This window comes from Anser brachyrhynchus (assembly GCF_964034855.1).
Source record: "Anser brachyrhynchus genome assembly, chromosome: 3".
In the NCBI taxonomy this organism is placed as follows: Eukaryota; Metazoa; Chordata; class Aves; order Anseriformes; family Anatidae; genus Anser; species Anser brachyrhynchus.
The window spans coordinates 77678410-77698133 of NC_137696.1; the positions used below are offsets into that span (position 1 = coordinate 77678410).

The window sequence follows — 19724 nt, forward strand, 5'->3', positions numbered from 1 at the left end:
TCCCTAAGCACCAGGTCCAACCTTTCCTTGAACACCCCCAGGGACGGTGATGCCACCACTTCCCCAGGCAACCTGTTTCAGTGCATGACTGCTCTTCTGAGAAGAAATGTCTCCTCATTTCCAACCTAAACCTCCCCTGGCGCAACTTGAGGCCATTCCAGCTTGGGCCAGTGATCTTGGCTTTGTTTTCAAGGCAGGGCCTTTGCCGGGTCTCCAGTCTGGCCTGCACGGATCGTGCTGGCACCGCTCACCCAGGCTCTTGGCCTGGCTCCGGGCATTTCACATCTTGATTATGGCATGGCATTTTTCCTTCCTCTTGACGTGTGCGGCTTGGTCCAGGTCTGTCGGCAACGCTGTCCCAAACATCTTCATATTCTTTCATCGTGCAAACTGTCCTATTGGGTTTCTCTATCGTTCTCCCCTCTGATAATAAAGCGGAAAACCAAACGTTGTTGTGCGTTCGCTACTGAGGTGTCGTTGCTAACCCAAATTGCCTCAGGACGCCAGGTTCACCGCCCTCTCCCCCTGTCACCCACACACCTGCAGGCACCCCGAGCTCCCCAGCACCCCAATGGGGCCAGGCCCAGCACCTGACCTGTGCTACGCTCCTGGCTAATACGCCAACCTACCCTAGACCCCCCTCCCGTACTGAACAGCACTAAGGCCGGCGGGCGAGGAGCTGCACCTCACAGCTACCCGTTATTTTTGCTATATATCCCTAAAACCCCTCTTTGCCTTGAAACCCCACAGCCTGCGGGCGGGCCCGAGAAACCAAGCTCTGCCAGCCGCCGCGCACGCCGGGACTTGTAGTTCGGAAGGCGGGCGTAGCCAAAGGGGGGGCGTGCCGTGAGGACTACAACACCCAGGCTGCCTCGCGCGCGGGCGGCGGGCGCATCCGCCGGCGGCGGCGTGGGTGCGCGTTGCCGGGCAGGGGCGATAAGAGAGGCGGGCGGGCGGCAAAGAAGGGGGCGGCCGTGGGGGAAGGGGGGGGGGAGTAAGAGCGGCCCGCTCCGCCATGGCCGAGACGATCGCGGACACCCGGCGGCTGATCAGCAAGCCGCAGAACCTGAACGACGCCTACGGGCCGCCCAGCAACTTCCTGGAGATCGACGTGGGCAACCCGCAGACCGTGGGGGTGGGCCGCGGCCGCTTCACCACCTACGAGATCCGCGTCAAGGTGAGGGGAGCGGGGTCCGGGGGGCTGCGTGAGGGGAGGCAGGGATGGGACGTGTGGGCTGAGGCGGGTGGGACCCCCCCCGAGGCTCCAGCACCCTCAGCGGGTTGCAGGCAGTGGGTGACGGGGGCTGGGCTGCGTTAAAGCTAGGTGAAAAAGCACATAAGGGATAAGGGGGGTCCTGTCTGCTTTTGTGCCCCAAATTGGACATAAATAGGGCCGTTCTGTGCCCTGAGCTACCGAGCGCCTTCTCTCAGTGGTGTTGGATTCTTTCCTAGTCACAAGAGCCGCGTTTGCTGACCTGTCTCGGGCTGGTGGCCTTGAGCTTGAGGGAAAGCTGCGTGGAGTCATTGCTGTGTTCCCCAGGCTTGGCTTCTGCTTTCCTAAACAGACTGTGGAGGAGTGGGCAGAAAAACGCTTATCTATGGCACGGTCCTTGCCTCAGGCAGGCCCAAGGGCGTTCTTGTGGTCTATACCGCTGGGAATGAGGTGTGTTGAGAAAGATAACCTCTTACCGCTTCGTCTTCCTCTGTGCCTTGTGATTGAGCCTTGTGTAGCTGCACCCTGTCACAGCTGGCTGAAGCTGCCCGGTTATTACAGGTATTAAGAGAGGTGATGGGATCTCCCTGATCTCCTGCACGTGAGTTCTGCTCGTGGTGGACGTGCCTTCGTGGCAGGGAATACTTGGGCTGAGGTCCGCCTTCTTGGCTGTTAAAATTCTTCAGATTAAACTAAATCCCTGTGTGTATTTTCTGGTCCTAAAGGCCTACATTTTCGGCAGACCGTGCTTCTGCTTCAGCATGCAAAAATCAGCTGAGATCCAAAGCTACCAGAGAAGATAGCTCTCTAATTCTGATGCTCCCAAGCTGTCATGTTCCAGGAGCTATTCTCAGGTTTCAGGATGCATCTGTAGGGCAGAAAGAGGAAACTAAAATGGAATTGTAGCTTAGGTTTGGCCTCTGTGTGAGGACAGACTAGAACTAGACAACTTGTGTCACATTAAGCTGCTATTACCAGGACCCTAGCTGTCCACTTAGCAGCAAGAAGGGTGTAACTCTTTACTTTGCTGGGAGATATTTGTGTCTTAAATACGTGATGACTTTTACTTCCACGAGTCTGAGTGTTTGCAGTTGCAGGATCCAAGAAAGGTGATGCAAAAAAAGGGTCATAGCCTTGATATGTCCTTGAGAATGAAATGGAGCTTGCTGGGATTAGAAAAAAAAAAATAATAATTCCAACTGAAGTCCTTTAGGGGAAATGAAAGCAAAACCAGATTTCTGGACTGCAAATGGGTTCAGACTATCCTGTTTGGGGTAGAAAATACTCGATTGCTATTGTAGCGAATATCTCGAAGTGACCTTAACAAACACACGTTAATGATACTGTGACCTTCCTCTGTGTTTCTTTCTAATCCACTTACGATGTAAACATTGCTTCTTCTGCCTGCCTTGCATGCATGTGTACATTTGCATGCAGTGTTATCTCCTGTCATACAGGATCGTTCTCTTTGCAGTTGTACGCTACTGTATGCACAGCGCCTCCACGATGTATATGCTCACAGGTATCGTGAACTGTAGCAGTGGGTTTTGCTTCTGTATGCCAGAAGGCTACAAAGCAGGTACTGCAAGCCATGCAGAGCGATGTTCACTGTCTAAATTTGTGTCAATTATTTGCTTCTCAGCAGAGCACAGACCATATTGCTGAAGGGCAAATTTCAGCATGGGAGAAGAGTTTGAACTTAAGTTACTCTGGCGTTGCCTCTCTAAAAGGCAGGTCTTGTAGCACAATTTACTTGTTCAAGCGTGACAAGACAGGAGCCACCAACTGATCTCTGTGGTTTCACAGCTAGTTGTGGTCACGGCAAATAGCTGCTGATGATCCCAGCTTCCCCAGCTATGCTGGTAATGGCAGCAGAACAAATCTGACAAGATGGATCAACTTACCTGTGTCATATCTGGAAGGCTTTGTTTTAGATCAACACTAAAATGTCAGGTAGTGCAGAAACGGATGATGCAACTCCTGACAAGTTCTGGTAAAAGCCATTGGGCAGCCTTGTGTCATGCCTGGAGATCACGTAGAGACAGAAACGCTGTCACAGAAGACACAGACTCGAGTTTGCATTGAAGCAATTAGACTTGTACCATTGTCATGGTGCTTCTGAACGTGGTTCAAAGGTCATTCCATCTTTATTGCGTTGTCCACGTCTCAAAGTTTAACTTCTCTTAGGAAGGCTGAGCGTGCAAGCAAACTCTCGAACTGATGTGTGATAACTAATATCTCGCTAAAGGTACTTGTGTAGAACACTGTGACGTTTCCCAAAAGCTTTCTGCTAGGACTGCAGCTGAAGCATACCTGCTGCTTGGAAGGCAACGAGTGGAGCAGCCTTGTGCTTGAGTTCTTGTGTCACTCTATTCTTCAACCTCAGGCTTGAAGAGCCTAATGGGGGACCCAAATGTCTTGAGAAGACTGCTTAGCTGCATGCTACTGCAAAAGCAGGTCAATCATGGTTCAGTACTGAGGAAAGGGTTTTCTCATAGCGTGTGTCTTTGTGCAGACTGTAAATGCATTGTTCTTTGACAACTCTCCCACGTGTGGTGCCGATAAATGTCTATGCAGTGGCTCCAGTGGGGCAGCTTACTTCACAGGTGGTCAGTTGCCAAATTTTTTATTTCTTTAATTTTAAAGATTTGTTCACATAGCTATTGAAAACCTCCAGCAGAAGCTGCTGGGTGGAGTTGGCCAAAGTATTGACTTCTGAGCCTGCACTTGCATGAAGTGACACTGTTCCCAGTGAGCTGGATTAGGTGAGGACAGAAAGCTTTCCGCTGCAGCAGTCAGCAGAAAGTGCTCAGTGTGGCAATAGGGGACCACAGTGCAGCTTCAGCTTGGCAGTAAGAATCAAATGTTTTGTTCGGTTTTGGTAAATGATGGAAAACACCGTCCTGTTGTTTAAGTGTGGTGCTAAAATAGCGAATCTGAGCGGGTCATGTTCTTGACAGGGTACTTGAGAATTTGCTTTCCATCAGCAGCACTGGGCAGTGAGTTCGTACCATTCGAAGGTATCTTTTGTGTGAGGGCTTAGGGCGAGCTAAAGAGGAGAACAATGCAGTTAGGGCATAAAGCTCAGAGTGTGTCTTCTAGACAAATAAAACTCAATGAAGTCATCATCTAAAGGTGTCGAGATGATCACAATGTGGTGCTTGTGCAATGGTTAAAACTGATAAAAGCAGATTGTCTGCTAAAGTAATATAGCAAACTAGTTCACTGCCCTTACCTCTAAAGGAGAAACGTGAGCTAACAGTTACGTTTAGAGTGGAAATAAGCTTGCGTGCCATGTGCCATTTCTCAGGGGTCCTTACTTGTTTTTTTTTGGGAATGAGCAGCCTCTTCTCTAAGAGGGCAAAAGCTACCGGTAGAGGAGATTTTCCTCCCACTTGTTATGCCTTTTCAGGGTGGGCATGTCAGCACACTTGAGCAAAGCATGGGAATACCTGTTACTACATATGGACTGTAAGCTAGTCCGTCCTTCTGAATGCCAGGAAACAAAAGTAGAACAAATGGCAGCTGTTACATTACCATCTTAGAGCATACCTGAAGATACTACCAGACCTGTACTGCAGTTGAGAGCAGTAGTATTGCTGGTAAGTGGGTCAGCAGGAATCTGTGCAGGAGCTTCAGTTGCTAAATCCCTTTAAGGGGACAAGACTTAAGCTTTACAACCTGTGATGCCAGCAATTGTGTGACACCACAGAACCATACACCCACTGTAAAAGCAGTGCCACAGGAGATGAGCATGCTGGTGAGTGTTGGCAAAGCATACAGATTAGCTAGGGGCTTTCTGCATTTGGAAAGACACCTGTTTATTAACACCACTTCATCAGTTACTGTTTCTGCAAAACTGACTTCTGTGCTGCCATCTGAATCAGGTCTGTCACTTGAAATAAAAGGTTAAATTTATCCATTTATGATTGGTGAGAACTTGTAGAGAAGTCATTAATACTCAAGCTGACAGCACTAAAATAAAGCATCTGTAATAAGAGCTACTAATCCAAGTATCCAAATTCCGTTAGTTAAAGCGAGGTCAAATAAAAGCCTTTTGATTTCTTAATTCTGATCATTACTATTGAATTGCCTCTAATCAGCATGTTTAAACTCAGCACTAATGGCACACCTCAGCTTCATGAGGTTTCGCAGTTCAGTGGCTTGTCTTGTGTAGAAACCTAACGCCTTGCTGTTGTGCTTCCAGATGTGAAATGCATTACTAGGGTGGAACCCGTGCTCTGTGAGGCAGTGGTCGGCTTTCCTATATGTTCTGCAGAAAGGCTTCTGTGGACCTGTGGGGTGCGTGGCTCTGGAGGCGAAATGTGGGGAAGGAAGTGAGCACAGGCTGTGAAGTGCTCACAGTGTTAAGAATAGTGTTGGGCTCAAAGGATTAGGGAAGTAAATCAAAGTACTGCTAAACTTCAGTTACTTTTGAAAGCCTGTTCTCATCTTAAGACATTTTTTTCAGGACCTAGCTCGATACAGTATTTGCATTTCAGCATACTGATAGTAGTTCTGTGATCAATTCAATCCAGAGTAAGGTGCTTAATGAACTGAGAGTATAACTAGCTCAGAAAGCACTTGTCTTACGCATGGTGCTCTTGAGCTAGTGAGTGTGTCTCTGACATGCTTTGTCCTTGAGCAGTAGCAAATTTCCTGCCCTTGTGTTCAGCAGGGGCTAAAGTTGTAGACTTCTCCTGCCAAGCAAAGAATACTCTGCTGGTGCACTTAGTTCACTCCAGTGTTGTTCAGTTTTGCACTTTGTGGCGGAGTAATGACTAAACACTGACTCAGGGTGGGTATGGTTAGGGATGCACAATCAGCAGGAGTTGTCTGTAGTACTGCAGGTCTTGCATCACACTGCAAGACGGTTCTAACTGCAGCTAATTATTCTTCTAATGCACTACTCTAGATACTTGTGGCTGTTCAGAATCCTCTTCAAAGAACAAAAATGCACTGATTCAGGCAACTTTCTGTTCTGCAGGTACTGCATCTGTACAAACATTAACTGCTCCCTTGAGCAATAGTTCAGAACAATATCTGACAGGCTTGCACATTCCCAGGATACTAACTAGGGAGAGCAAGAACTGGTACCTCTTGGATGAAATAAACTTCCAAAGCAAGGAGAGTAGACTTACAGCTCTATTCCATGTATTTGCTCTGAGCAGCTGATCTCTCTGTACAGCTTTTTGTTTCAACTAGACTCAGGAACCTAGTCCGAAGGTACTGAACTAGCTTGGTGTTGATGTCTGTTACTGTGTAAATAAAATAACCAAGTCTTTGAATAGCACTTCTTATTAGTATATTAGTTTAACTGGTGACTTGGACTCTTTTTTTCTTTCTGCTCGTACAATGCAGGCCTTGATTGTCATGTATTAAGGGTGCACTCTAGTGCAGTGCTGAACAGACCAAATCAAACAGAACAATGGCTAATCTTTGTAGGACAAATGGCTGTGATCCAGGTAGGCATGTGATGCCAGAGGGTTTTTTTTGATACATCTTTATTTTTAGCTGGCTTGCCAAAAAAGTGTCAGCTTGAACTTTAGAACAGTCAGGGGTCTCCTGTTTTTCATCTGGCGAAATAAATAATACAGAGCAGACTTATGAGCTTTGAACTGTAGAGAAAGTATTTTCCTTAAAGTGTTTTTTTCCACTTGATATTGCAATGCCTGTTGTTCTGCTGAAGGCTGTTTCAGCAAGTACCTAATCCAGATGCCACGTGAAGCTACAGCACTCGGTCTGGAGTTGCTGCTGTAACTTGTTGATGTGAGAAGGATGGAGAAGCCCTGATCTTCTGGTCTTGACATTATTTGTTGTAAATCCAGGCAATATTTGTTATAAAAACAAATATTGCAAACCATGGACAGGCCCATGTGCATGTTCTTCCAGTGACTTTTTCTTGAGAACCCAGCTCACAACCCCTGTTGTGGGAGCATCTGGCGTTCATAGCAGCAGCTTGTTGGCTTCATGACCAATCTTGAAAGTAGAACTGTAAATGTATAGCAGCTTTGCTCTGAAATTCATGGAAAATGAAGCTAGATGTTGTGGTTTTAAGCCACTTCTGTGTCTGCAAATAAAGTTTCAGGGACTCTTTGTATGGGCCTAAGTTGTAGCACCCCCTGAGGGTGGTAAATTGCTGAACAGGATCTTTACTGTGGCTGTGAGGTGGTTACTTAAGGATGTGACTATTACTTCTGGAGATACCAAGAGATTTTTTTGGCTACTTAAGTAACTAGTATGGGAGGAGGTATATTATCTGTTTCTTGTATGGCTATGCATATGTAGGGATACTAGACAGTCTGTAGCTCACAAAGCACTTGAAAACTTTTGTAATAAAAACCATCAAGAGCACCAATGCACTGTGCTTTTTTCCTGCCCATTTGGCCTTAATCAATAGCTGTGAGCTAATGGTGCTAAAACAACTGAATATTCAGTCTTTCTCATCGAGAAATAAATAAGTTGGCCTTAGAGTAGGTCAAACCTGAGCGTAGGGTACTTTTACCTGGCAGTTGTGTAAAAGTAAAGGGACTGTCAAAAGGAATGCTTGAGATTTCAGAGGAGGCTCTGGCTTGCAAACCCTGAAATAACTACCTGGATTTACTAATTCTGGCTGGCTGGTATAAAAGCCTTTGCCTGAATTAGTTTGTTTTAAAGTGGGCTGCTGTTTTTAGCTTTGGCTTCTGAGGATGCAACCTTCAGAATAAGAAATCACTAAGCAATCTTATTTTTCACCTAATGTTAGGGCTTATCCCACTTTGAACGTTTTGACTGTGGCACGCCGTAGTTCAGTTGTCCAGAACCTGCTTTGCAATTACTTTTTGCAATTACCTGGTTGCACTACTTTTAGGATTTTACTGTTTTAGTCTTCAGGTTGGAAACCATCCTAGGTCTGTGTCTCAGTACTGTGGAGTGAGAAGCTCTGCGGAGCTTGGTATAGCTTAAGTCAGCATTGTTCTTAAAATCTGAGCTTATAAATCTGGTCAGGTTTCTTTAGGGTCTTAGTTTTTCTTGGCATGTAAGATGCCTTCAGCAGACTGGACTCCAAGCGGAAATAAGGGAAGGTTGTAGAAATAAACTTTGATCAAATGACTGATTTCTTAGAAAACATGTTAAAATCTTACATATTCCCTTTGAAGTACATAGCAGAGGCCTAAACTTGTACTGACTGAAGCCTAGAGCACGCTTGCTTTCGTTTTTCCTTTATATAATTGTAGGAAGCGAGGAGGTAGCTGCTTATTCCAAGTCTGGAAGGAAATGAACCACTGGCAAGGTGTCCGCAATAGCAGTGGGCTGCTGGAGAGTTGTTTTGCTGTACCAGAGGACAGCAGGCTCTTGCACGAAGAAAACCATAATATCTTTTTCTCTCTCCTGAATGCTACTTGCTGTAGTGCCGCGGAGCTCCCACTGGCAGACTGTAAATGTAAGCAAAGGGTGTAGTCCCTTGACAAAGATTGCAGCTCATATGGAGAGGTGGTAAGAAGCTTGAATTTAGCTTTTGAGAGTCAAGGCCGCAAACTCCTATCAAAAGTGAGCTGAGTGCTTTCTTTCACTCTATTTTAATGGAAATAGAGTTGTATCAAGGCTACCACAACCTACTTGAAAAGACAACATCAAAGTAGGTGCTATGGCAACAGAGCCGCTTTATTCTCAGTCTCTTAAAAGTGGGAGACACAGGCAATGCGGTGCTGCTGCTTAGTGTTACGTTGGCAGATGAAGAAATTAACCAAATTTACCTCAGACTGTCCTGGATGGCTGCAGTCGTGGAGTTTCGGGAGTTGTTGGGGTGGTCTGGGCTGCGGAGATGTTCTGAGTCAGTCTCACGGACTGTCAGCGTGCTATTTGAAGGAACCCAAATGCTATTTCAGTTTATATCTGGAAACAAGCCCACAGGAGCAAGCCTGGCTGGATAATTTAATCTAATCTAGATAATGGAACACTTAAATGACTTGTTTCATAAACTAGAAGGCTATTCTGTGGTCATCCAAGCTGCTGTCTTGAACTGTCATTTGCTTCTGAGGCGACTTGGGAACCTCCTGAGCTTTGGAGTTAGACTTGTAGTTTGAATGTTACAGTAACATAAATGTAGATTTTGCCCTAAAATCTCTTTGGAGGCAACTACTGCTTCCTGCTACCATTTTAAATGCTAGCCAAATGACTTGATTCTAGAAACTTGCTTGGCATCTGAGTGGAGAAACGCAGGAGTGACTTAAGGGTTTGGGTGTCATCTTTAGTTCTTTAACTAGGTAAGTCAAAATCATCTTGACAGCAGTTCTGGCAATGCTTGTTCTGGTGTACTGGCTTGGCTGATAATTTATACTGCAGAAGAAATCTGTCTGCCCGTTGGACAGTGTCCAGAGAAAGCCTGAGGGGTGTGTACATAGTCTGGTACAGACCCAGTGCTAGGTGGCATTTCTGTTGTCTTAGTGACTTTCTGTGTTTGGGGTTTTGAGCTTTACAAATCTCTGCAGAGCCAGTTTGTTGGTCCTTCTGCAGTAACGGTTTGCCTGCAGCCCTGACTAGTGACCTGCCTGTCTAACATATCAGGTAACGTGCAGTCCTTTCAGATTAAGGACTTGCATTCAAGCTAAGAGGCGTGACTTCAGACGAGGAAGTCGTTGAAAATGTTTTTGATTAAAGTGAGATTAATTATTACGCTGTAGAAGTCATAATTGCTACAGTAATTATGCTGAATGAACTCTGATCCGGGGCTGTGCCAAACAGGATCATGAGCTTCATGACAGGCTTGCAGATCAGCCGGCCAGAAAATTGAGGATAATGCTGAATGAGTGTGAGGGAAGGTGTGTAAAAAAAATGAAACTAGCCTGAAGTTTTGTTTCTCATTGTCGTCTCTGTTCCAGCAGGCAAGCACAGAGCTAATACCATGTTCAGAATAGCCACTGGCTCCTCAGTGGCTAAACAGGAATAACTCAACACAGAGCTGTAAAGGTGCTGCGTGGTCCTGATGCTGACACTACAGTAGGAACTGAAAGCTTCTGTTGGCATCTCAGTGTTGTCTTCTACAAAACTCGGCATGCTTCAGCAGCTGTCTGGCTTGCTGGCTGAAAATCATCTCTATGGTATATAGAGGTAGGGCATGCGGAAACCCCTCCTCACCAAAGAAAGTCTTCTCAAACAGGGTATTAACTTTCTAGTAGGAAAGGAATGTACAGTAACTTCAGATGTGGCTGTGTCCTGAGTTAAAGATAGGTACTTAAAATGTAAACAGATAATACTGCTAAGCAGTGTAAAACAGCTCTAAGAGCTGCATACCTGAAGGACACTGCTGTATCAGTACTCACTTCTAGAGGAAGGAGAACTGCTGCAATTTGAGCTTCAAGAAACACGGGGTTAAGAAATCGATCTCAACAGATAGCTCTGAACTCATATCCAGACCAAAGGACAGGGGGTGTGCTCTTTGCTTTAGCTGTAGCTGCCAGGTTGTGACTCGTAAGCCACTGAATGCGGTGCTAGCCTTCTAGCACAAGCTTCAGTTTGAACACTTCCTGTGATGGTCAAAATTGGAGAAGCTTTTTCACCTTAGAGGGAAAACAAGTCCTTTAACTGTCCTTTTCTCCTTGCTGGGCTAGCATGTCGAAAGTTCAAAAGGGAACGCAGGAGGTAAAATGAGCTCAGTTGGCACTTCTACCCCCACATTGTACCTGTAAGCCTGATATGTTGTTTAGAGATTAACTTTGTAGACCTCATGCCCAGAAGCATGAAAAGAGTTCCCGAAGACCTGGGAACTGGTGTTCTTTATCTGCTTTTATTCAGTTGTAATCCCTCTTGTAAGTAACTCGAGAGGAGAATGGAATATTTTCTGCAGGTGAGAGCCTGCATGTTAAATATCGTGAAGGACTTTGTCTGAGATGCTGACAAAGAGTTGATGTTGTAATGTGGAAGGCTGAACTTTGGTTAAAAAGCCAACAGCTGAAATTGGAGAAAAATAATCCACTGCTTCACTTCTGGGAATCTCCTTCATGCACTCCTGGAGACCTAGCCTTATTCACTCTTGAGTAGAGTATGCTTATCCTCAAGATGAGTGTTTATAAGGCCTTACTTCTGACATAATAGTCCTAAGTGCAATTTTATTATGAGTCACTAGTACAATGAACAGTGTTTACATGGCAAGGAGAACCTAAATACTTTTAAACATTTAGCAATATGAGGTTTCATAACAAAATAGTTTTATACTTCCCCTGTAAACTGTGGGCTAAATAGTACAATGTGAAAGTACCCAGCTAACCTTGCAAGTATTTTTGAACTGTGACAGCCAAAAGCTTGTTATTGACAGGCAGTAATACAATGGCCCATAGTCATAGGCCTGCTAGTGCAGGAAAGTGACTTGGCAATCGAACCCATCTTGAGCAGCCAAAACCGTCACTTGATAGCTTAAGCATAACAGCCTACAAATGATATAATTCAGGGATATGCACTCAAACTGGGTCCAGAAGCTGAGTGGGATGGCTCACAACTTTAAAAAAAAAAAAAATCTAGCTGAGAATAACTACTGTGCTTCTGCCAACAGAATAACTTTGTATAACCGTAGTCCAATGCGAACATCAGGGTGCTCCTAGAAAGTCTCCTTTCGAGGTGTACAGGACAAAGTCAGTGAATATGCAGTCTGACAGTAAGCTTTACTCTTACTGCTGGTTATGTATGGCACTTATGGACCCCTGGTCTTGCTCTTACTAGGTCACAACTGCTACATAAACTTTTTTTGTAACATTCTAGCCATTTTGCCATCACTATCTGAAATATAAATGTTGTTGAGGTCTTGTAACTTTCCTTTCCAGGAATATCCTCAGAGGAGGGCTCTCTCCATGTCTGCTCATTATGTGCAGGTTACCAGAATGCTGTGCAGATGAAAGGCTCACAGTTACGCAGTGTGAGTCCCAGCTTACTTACGTAGCTTACACAGAGCTTTATCAGTATTCCTGTATCAAGTGTTTCTCAATACTGTTGTGTTGTTGCTTAAGTGGGGCTACCTTGTAATGTAATGTCTTGTTTCTTGCTCCAGGAAACTATCAAAGCTCGCTCATCTAATCAGTTGGTTATCTTTTTGTTTCCAGACAAATCTCCCTATCTTCAAATTGAAAGAATCTACAGTCAGAAGAAGGTACAGTGACTTTGAATGGCTAAGGAATGAACTAGAAAGAGAAAGCAAGGTGGGTAAACTGAAAGGTAAATAAAGTCCTTGTGTAGACATACAAACAGTACTGATACTGAAATGTTATCTGTATGTTATAAAGCATGTGTATCATACCAAGCAGATGTTGCCGTTGAAAACTTCCTGAGTTAAAATTGTGTCAGCCTTTCAGCAAGCCTTAAATATACAGTGCTAGAGGCTGTTTGATGGTTTTGAGTTAATTCAGAGTTGAACAACTTGAATTCCAGAGCACCTGGTTGGAGTACCTCTTCTATGAAGAAGGGCTGAGAGCTGAGGATGTTCAGCCTGAAGAAAAGGCTCCAGGGGGGACCTCATTGCAGCTTTTCAATACTTAAAGAGGGCTTATGAAAAAGGTGGAGAGCAACTTTTGCTTGGACAGACAATGACAGGACAAGGGGGAATGGTTTTAAACTAAAAGAGGGGAGGTTTAGATTAGGTGTTAAGAAATTCTTCACTTAGAGGGTGGTGAGGCACTAAAAGAGGTTGCCCAGAGAAGATCCCTTCCAACCTAAGCTGTTCTATGAATTCAGTTTACCAGTATGGGCGGATACTGTTCTTATCTGGTCATGTTTTCTTACTTCACTAGGCATCGGAATGATGAGTTGAATCCTCTAAGAGGAAGATATGGCACAGGAATTGTGTAAACTTGCTTCCAGGCTGCACTTAAGGATGCTTTTCTAAATGTTTCAGGTTGTGGTACCACCTCTACCAGGAAAAGCTCTTCTTCGTCAGCTCCCCTTCCGAGGAGATGATGGCATATTTGACGATTCCTTTATAGAGGAAAGGAAACAGGCTCTTGAGCAATTCATAAACAAGTAAGTATTGGGTCTAGTTATGAGGAGACAAACCCAGAACAGAGCTCTGTAAAACAGAATTAGAGCTGCTAAGCCTCCAACTATGGTAGCTGCACTAGGTTCAGAACAATAGAACTTTAACATAATCTCACGATAGGACACACTTAACATTGCTCATCCAGTGTTTGGTTTGGATATCTTAATGCTTACCTGAACAGCTGAAGTGAATGTTAGTGTTGTAGTTAATTTATGCAAATTACTACTAAAATTATAGCATTCAAAATAGTTCTACTTTTCACTTCTGAAAAGGTATCCTCCACTGGGTGAACAATGAAGCTTACAATGGGCTTACAGCAGTTTACTTTGATTGCAGATGTGAGGTATTATCAGGTTGTATAATGATGCACATTTTCTGTAATCATCATAAGAATCGTTCTGAAGATGTAGAAACGCTACTTGAGGTATGCATATATATAGTTTGTAATAGACCCTTTGGGCTTTGTCATTGACTTGCAAAGGGTGAGCAGACATAATAGTAACAAAGACTTAAGTTTCTTGCTCTGCCACCTGACACTAACTACTCTCCAAATAAGTGACCCAAGCAGCTATTTTCATCTCTAACTATGTGGATCCAAATAGCAGGTCGGAAGGAATACTGTCACTACCTAGTTCCTCTAGCCTCTAGAGCCAACACAGTTCACACCAACTGGATTCTGGACTTTTCCCATCATAAGAGATTCAAGCTTGTCAGTTCCGCTTGCATTTTAATCTTGTGCATCAAGTTCTACTACACATTAATGCAGATATGCTTTTGTAGTAAGTGTGTTTTGAAGGCTGTATGACCAAGACAGTTATAACTGTAAAATACAACTTTTTATCCATGCAAGCTTGGGACTGTACAGTTTAGAGGAAATGTACTTTTTGGCATTGAGTCCAGCAATATGTGTGGGAAGAAGGATGTTTACATTCTAAAGCAGCTAATAGTGAAACCGTCAGCTTAACAAGAACATCTGAAAAACATCTCAGTACTGCTAATAGAAATGGTGAATTTGCTGGTATCAGTCTGAGTCTTACAGCAAGTAATACACTGATCTTGTGGCAGCGTGAAACTTCTTGGTCAACTTTCTCTCCTTCGAAAGACAGAAGTAGGCTGTTAATGTAGTTATCGATGTAGTGGCAGACTTGAGTACATCTGGACTAGGACTCTTCAGGCAGATCTCAGCTGTTCAAGGTCATCAGTTTATTCCAATGGCATGGACTACTTGAGCAAATATTACCAATTCAAGTTTAGAACCATGTAGCAGTTTTAAAGCTTATACCAAGTACTCTGGGTATTAGCAAACTTAAGTTGCACAAAATACTTTCTAGAGCATTCATTGCTGCATTCTCAAAGCTGGTCTTCATTCAAAGCTACAGAAACGTCCTTCAAATAACTGATACCACTATTCAGAAAAGGTCTTGGTGCACCAATGCTAGTTCTCAATATTCAGGAATGCTGAGATGAGAATGCTTAGGAATGCTTGTTGAGATACTTTGTCCCTCTAGATGTAGCATCTAGGCAACTAAATCACAGCAGTGCAGCTTACTTGTCAGCTCTCTTGGGCCAGCCTGCTGGCCAAAACTGTTAATACTTAGTGCCATTTGCAGGGGAAGCTACGCCGAAAAGGTCTGCCTGAACCTGACTTAGGGATGCATGAGAACTTTGAAAGTGTGGTCACCTTAGTGAAGAATACTGAGGAAAAGCTGATCCAAAATGAGGTACTCCTGTGAAACCAAGAGCTGGATCTGAGATCAGATCTAGTGCAGCAATTCAGCAACCAATTTGTAAGCTTTCCTAACAGGGAAAGGAAATCCACTGCTGCCTCTTCCTGTCCTGTCTGTCTTGTACTTCAAGGCAAGCAACTGTAGTTGAGTGGGAGTAAGAAATTCAAACTATCTACTCCAGGCTGTCTTGCGAACCAGTGTTTTTAGGCTGCTGCTCATTTACTTGAACCTGTCAAGGTTGATAGGCTTTATGGCTGCACTTGAAATACTCTGTCAGGGCTGAGTAGGAGAGCTCTGCTTCCTTGTTAAAGGATGCCCTCAATGACAAGTGAGCGGTGACAAGTTGATCCCTCCTATGGTGAGGTAAGCACTAATAGGTGGAGATATGGAGGAGATGCACAGAAGTGCTTGAAAGTACTGGTACTGAGCCCCTGGAGTTGACGATGTGTTACACTTACTCCTAAGCTTCCACTTAGAGCAGATGTGTTCTGATATGTGTGGAAGTCGTAAGGTTGATGCAGGCGGTCCTGGGGAGGAAGGGGGTGGTGGTGTATGGAGGGGACTTTCTCACTTAAAGGGGGAGGCCTGTATTGACTGAACTGATGCAGCTCTTTACAGATCGCTTCTAGGCTTTCATACCCATAAGCGATCAGTTTCCAGGGATTCTGGTTCTCTTCAATTCTTGCATACACAGAGGGCTACAAGGTCTCTTAAGGGGTTAAATGCTAAACCTTGTGGTTTTCTTCCAAGCTTGGGAACACTTAATTCAGTTTAAGCTCCTTTACTGATAAAAGACAGTGGCTCAGTGTAGTCTGTCTGGAACAAAAATACCTCTGGTAGAGGAGCTGTTTTCTTCTGGAGCAGACAAGCTCACTTTCCCCCATGTTTCATATCTAAAGGCATTATCAGTTAACAGAATAGTCAAATCTAGTACCCTTCAGTTGAGCATTGGTGCTGCTTGTGCATGTTGGGAATATTAACCATGGTAAGTCACTTTTAAATCATGTCAGGGCCTTCACACCCCCTGGTGGAATAACTCCTTAACTCTGCTTGGGCTAGCAAAACTGAACTAGACTGAGAATTGGTGGACTAAGCTGCCTTTAGAGAGGTGTTCTGTGTCAAAGGCATCAAGACCAATAAAATTGTCTTGGCTTAACTCTAGATTTCCTAATGCTAGGATGGTTGCTTTGATAGTCCCCTCAATTGCAGCTAACAGATGACATGCATCTTTGTGATCGGAAGTGATTCAGAGTTCTTATGGACTGACTTAATGCAGGGGAGAATGTCAAGTCTTTCTGCCAGACGTCATTCTTGTCACCAACAATAAACTGGAAGTAGATCCCTGCCTAAGTGCAGACCCACAGGTTGTTGGTATAAAAACCTTGCTGTACTGGCAAGCTGCAAGTAGACTCAATTTGTTAACACTAATGCTTTTTTTCTTCCCCTCTAGGGTTGCAGGCCATCCACTGGCACAGAATGAGCGCTGTCTTCACATGTTCTTACAAGATGAAGTAATAGACAAAAACTACACACCATCCAAAATAAGACATACTTGAGTTTTTGAAATAATCCTTCCAAACATTAGTGATTCTTATGCTTGGTTTTAAAAGGTTATAGTTTGTCTTAGCATGCAGAGGATACAGACACAAAGTCTCCACTAACATCAGTACACTGCTTGGTCTTTGCATATACTTTATAGCATTAAAGAATTCACTTGTATTTTAGCTAAATCCCTCTGAACCTTTGATTTAAGAGTATTATACTATGAGACCATCCACCCCTTGCAGCATCTCTCAGACCTTTCCACTCTTATTTGCAATGATTTAACAATGTTTACTGACTTGGCCTTACTTGAACTTGCACAGTTGTAGTGTCACGTGTTCACTTGTATATGACTAAACTGCTATGCTTTCTGAGGTAGTCATCTGTCTGAACTTCTGTAGAAAGACTGCTTTCTTTCTGATACCCTGTGTGAGATACACTTATGCAATTGTCTTCGAGCTTGTAAAACACTTTATACTGAAGCAATGAGGGAATTATCTTTATATTCTGTAAGGAAAAAAAATCAAATTTATATACTAAAATAACTTGTCTAAAGTTTTGAAATAAAAGTGAAAATGCACTTCACATGTTTGTCACTCCTGACCTTAAGTGTGGGGTATCTAATGATTTCTGAGGAGCAGGGACTTGCCTAAACTAAGTCAAGTGGTGTTTCAGCAGTGCTGTGATGCTCTTCTGCAATGTAGTGTTTTGCCACTAAAAGCCATCACTAAATACTGTTTGATGCTGGCACTCACTGATCGTGTTATTCAACATATAAAGATATTAAAGCTCGCTCTGGTGTTGTGAACCCAAAGCTGCAATGCCATACATGGTTGGCAGTCAACAGCTATGTGGTTCCAATAAGTTGGGAGAAGAGTAGCCCTCTACTTGGTATGAGAAGCCTCAATCTAGCTTCAATTATCATATGAAAATTATACCATCTTATGGAGAAAGGAATGCTGCCAATGTTCTGTAATAGAATTCTAAGTCCTATAGCTGAGCATTAAAGTAGAATAAATGTTATCAGGGATGTGAAGTCATGCAAGCCTGCTATAAAATGTAATCACAGATCACTTCCCTGGCTGTTAAGGGGAGGCTGTAGCATTGTGCTTGTGGGCCACAGGTCCAATGCAGGCTGTGGACTCCTGAACTCATGTTCACAAGCGATGTTGCTGAAGTATTCCTTCTTCTGAGATGTTTGTATGGCTAGAGAAGCTTTTTTCAGTGATCCCAAATTTGATGAGGGAGTTACCAGTTCAAAAACACTAATGGCAATCTGATCCAGTGTGCTGTGCTCTTCATAACAGTGCATGTTCTAAGCAACTTCAGTGCATGTTGGCTTAGGCTTGGCTCTGCTACTGCTTTGTCCTGTTAAATATATATATTCTTTCCTATCACTGTGTAGACAACATGCTACAAACTTACAAAGTTACCAGTTTTCTTTAAATAAGACCGTTAATCTCACTTTAAACTTCCCCTATGTCATTTGTATGGAATTCTGGATGTGAAAGTTTGAACTGACGAACACTGGTGGGCTGACTGAATTATGTGCGGTATTAATGAAGCGTTCTATCTTTTGGCTGCAATAAAAAAAGAGTTTGTTTCTCAGTTTATCAGCAGAGGTGATTTGGGTGCTCACAACCAAGTGCAATCTTTATTTTTGGACTTTGGAGTGGGAAGGAAATACAATGGACACCGGTGGCACAGCTCTGGGTTGCAGGTGGGCTGTGTAAGTTTTGGTCGCTGGTTCCATGGGCAGGGCTGCAGGATTAATTCAACACAGCCTTTGTTACGTATGAGGGGGCGAAGACCAGTTATTTGAGCATCAAACTGTTCAGTATAGCTTTTCAGTAAGTTTTTGATAATACAAAATAATCAATTCTAAAACTCCCTGTGCTTGTTGAATCATACTTAAAAGCTGAATTACTCTCGGAGAAGGGACAGGAAGGACTAAATGTATATGAAGTTTTATTGATTTAGGTTTAGATACGTAGTAAGGTGTTCTTTTTCCTTTCTCAAATGTTCTATTTTATGTGAGAAGCTTGTTTCTGAAATCAAAGTAAGTGTCCTGTCATATGCCGGAAAGATGATGACACAACCTGTATCATCTGCTGTGGAAAAAGGAATTAAGCTAAAGAGGGGAAAAAAAAAAATGCATACTTGATGTCAAAGTAGATTCTTCTTTTCATATTTCTGAAGTGCAGTGAGAAGTTGGCAGCGTTAACCTCTGAGTGTGACAGGATCTGGGATTCAGTGAACATCTGCACTGGCTTCTGGGAGTTCACCTGGGCTTCAGTCCTTCAAGGCTAACCAGAAACCCTAAATCTGGTATAGCATAACTGGTTCTGCTGCTGTGCAGTCTGTAGTTCTGGGAGGAAGACCTGGTCTGAGATCAGCCGTGCCTAAACTACAGGCATCTGGGCATGATTCCAAGCTTGAGTCTGCTGTGCAGATGGGCTGGGTCCTACTAAGAAGATGAGAGAGGGGTGTGCACCCATTGCCCTGCCTGACTTGCAACCAAGTTAAAGCTCATAAACTGAATTATCACGAGGGTGGGAAGCCACAAATGTTTTCTCTTTAGTGTAGAGCAGAAAACAGTTGAAGCCCAGTAAGTTATCAATGCAGTAAGAACTCATCATCAAGTGTTGGTTTCTTTTTAAGATCAAATTCACCACACCCTATGGTAAACACGTTCTCAAGCACTCCATGCTGGTTTGTATAGAAGGTGTCTCAAAGTCCTGTAGTCCATGCTTTATCTCACCTGACTCATCAAAAGACTGGTCTCGCATACTTAATGGTCCCGCTGTCTTGGAAAGAACGGAAGGTGAGACCTGTCGGACTGAGCAAGTGGAAGAGAGATGGGGTGAAAACTTCGACCTCTAAAACAGGAGTTTTGTGCTTGGAGTCCGTGGAGCTAGGATTTCACTCGTGGTCTGTGTTCCTTGACACCAACAAACAATGAGCCATGGATATAGCCTGTACATTTCCACTTGTCACTTTAACGTCCGTACTCTTCGGTCACTCACTGCCTTATGAACAATATGTTTTATTTTCTTTCTGTTGCCAGCTTCTTCCTGAGCCCAGGGAGTTACTTACCCCTTTCTTTGGTTTGAAATATAACTGGACACCTTAATAAAACTTCAGAATCTTTTTAATTGAAGCAGTGTTTTTGTATTCATCACCCATTGTGAGATGCACAACTCACAGATACCAAAAACTGAATAACTCAATACTAAATAAC

At 43.8% G+C, this 19724-nt stretch overlaps 1 protein-coding gene across 1 annotated transcript; it reads left to right on the forward strand.

Annotated features, from left to right (window-relative positions):
• The first annotated feature begins 864 nt into the window (after window positions 1-864).
• On the forward strand, window positions 865-19638 carry SNX3 (sorting nexin 3). Its single transcript, XM_080587002.1, has 4 exons — window positions 865-1177; window positions 12286-12381; window positions 13074-13198; window positions 16392-19638. The coding sequence occupies exons 1-4, from the start codon at window positions 1016-1018 to the stop codon at window positions 16495-16497; spliced, it is 489 nt and encodes a 162-aa protein (XP_080443128.1). The 5' UTR covers window positions 865-1015; the 3' UTR covers window positions 16498-19638.
• Window positions 19639-19724: the final 86 nt, after the last annotated feature.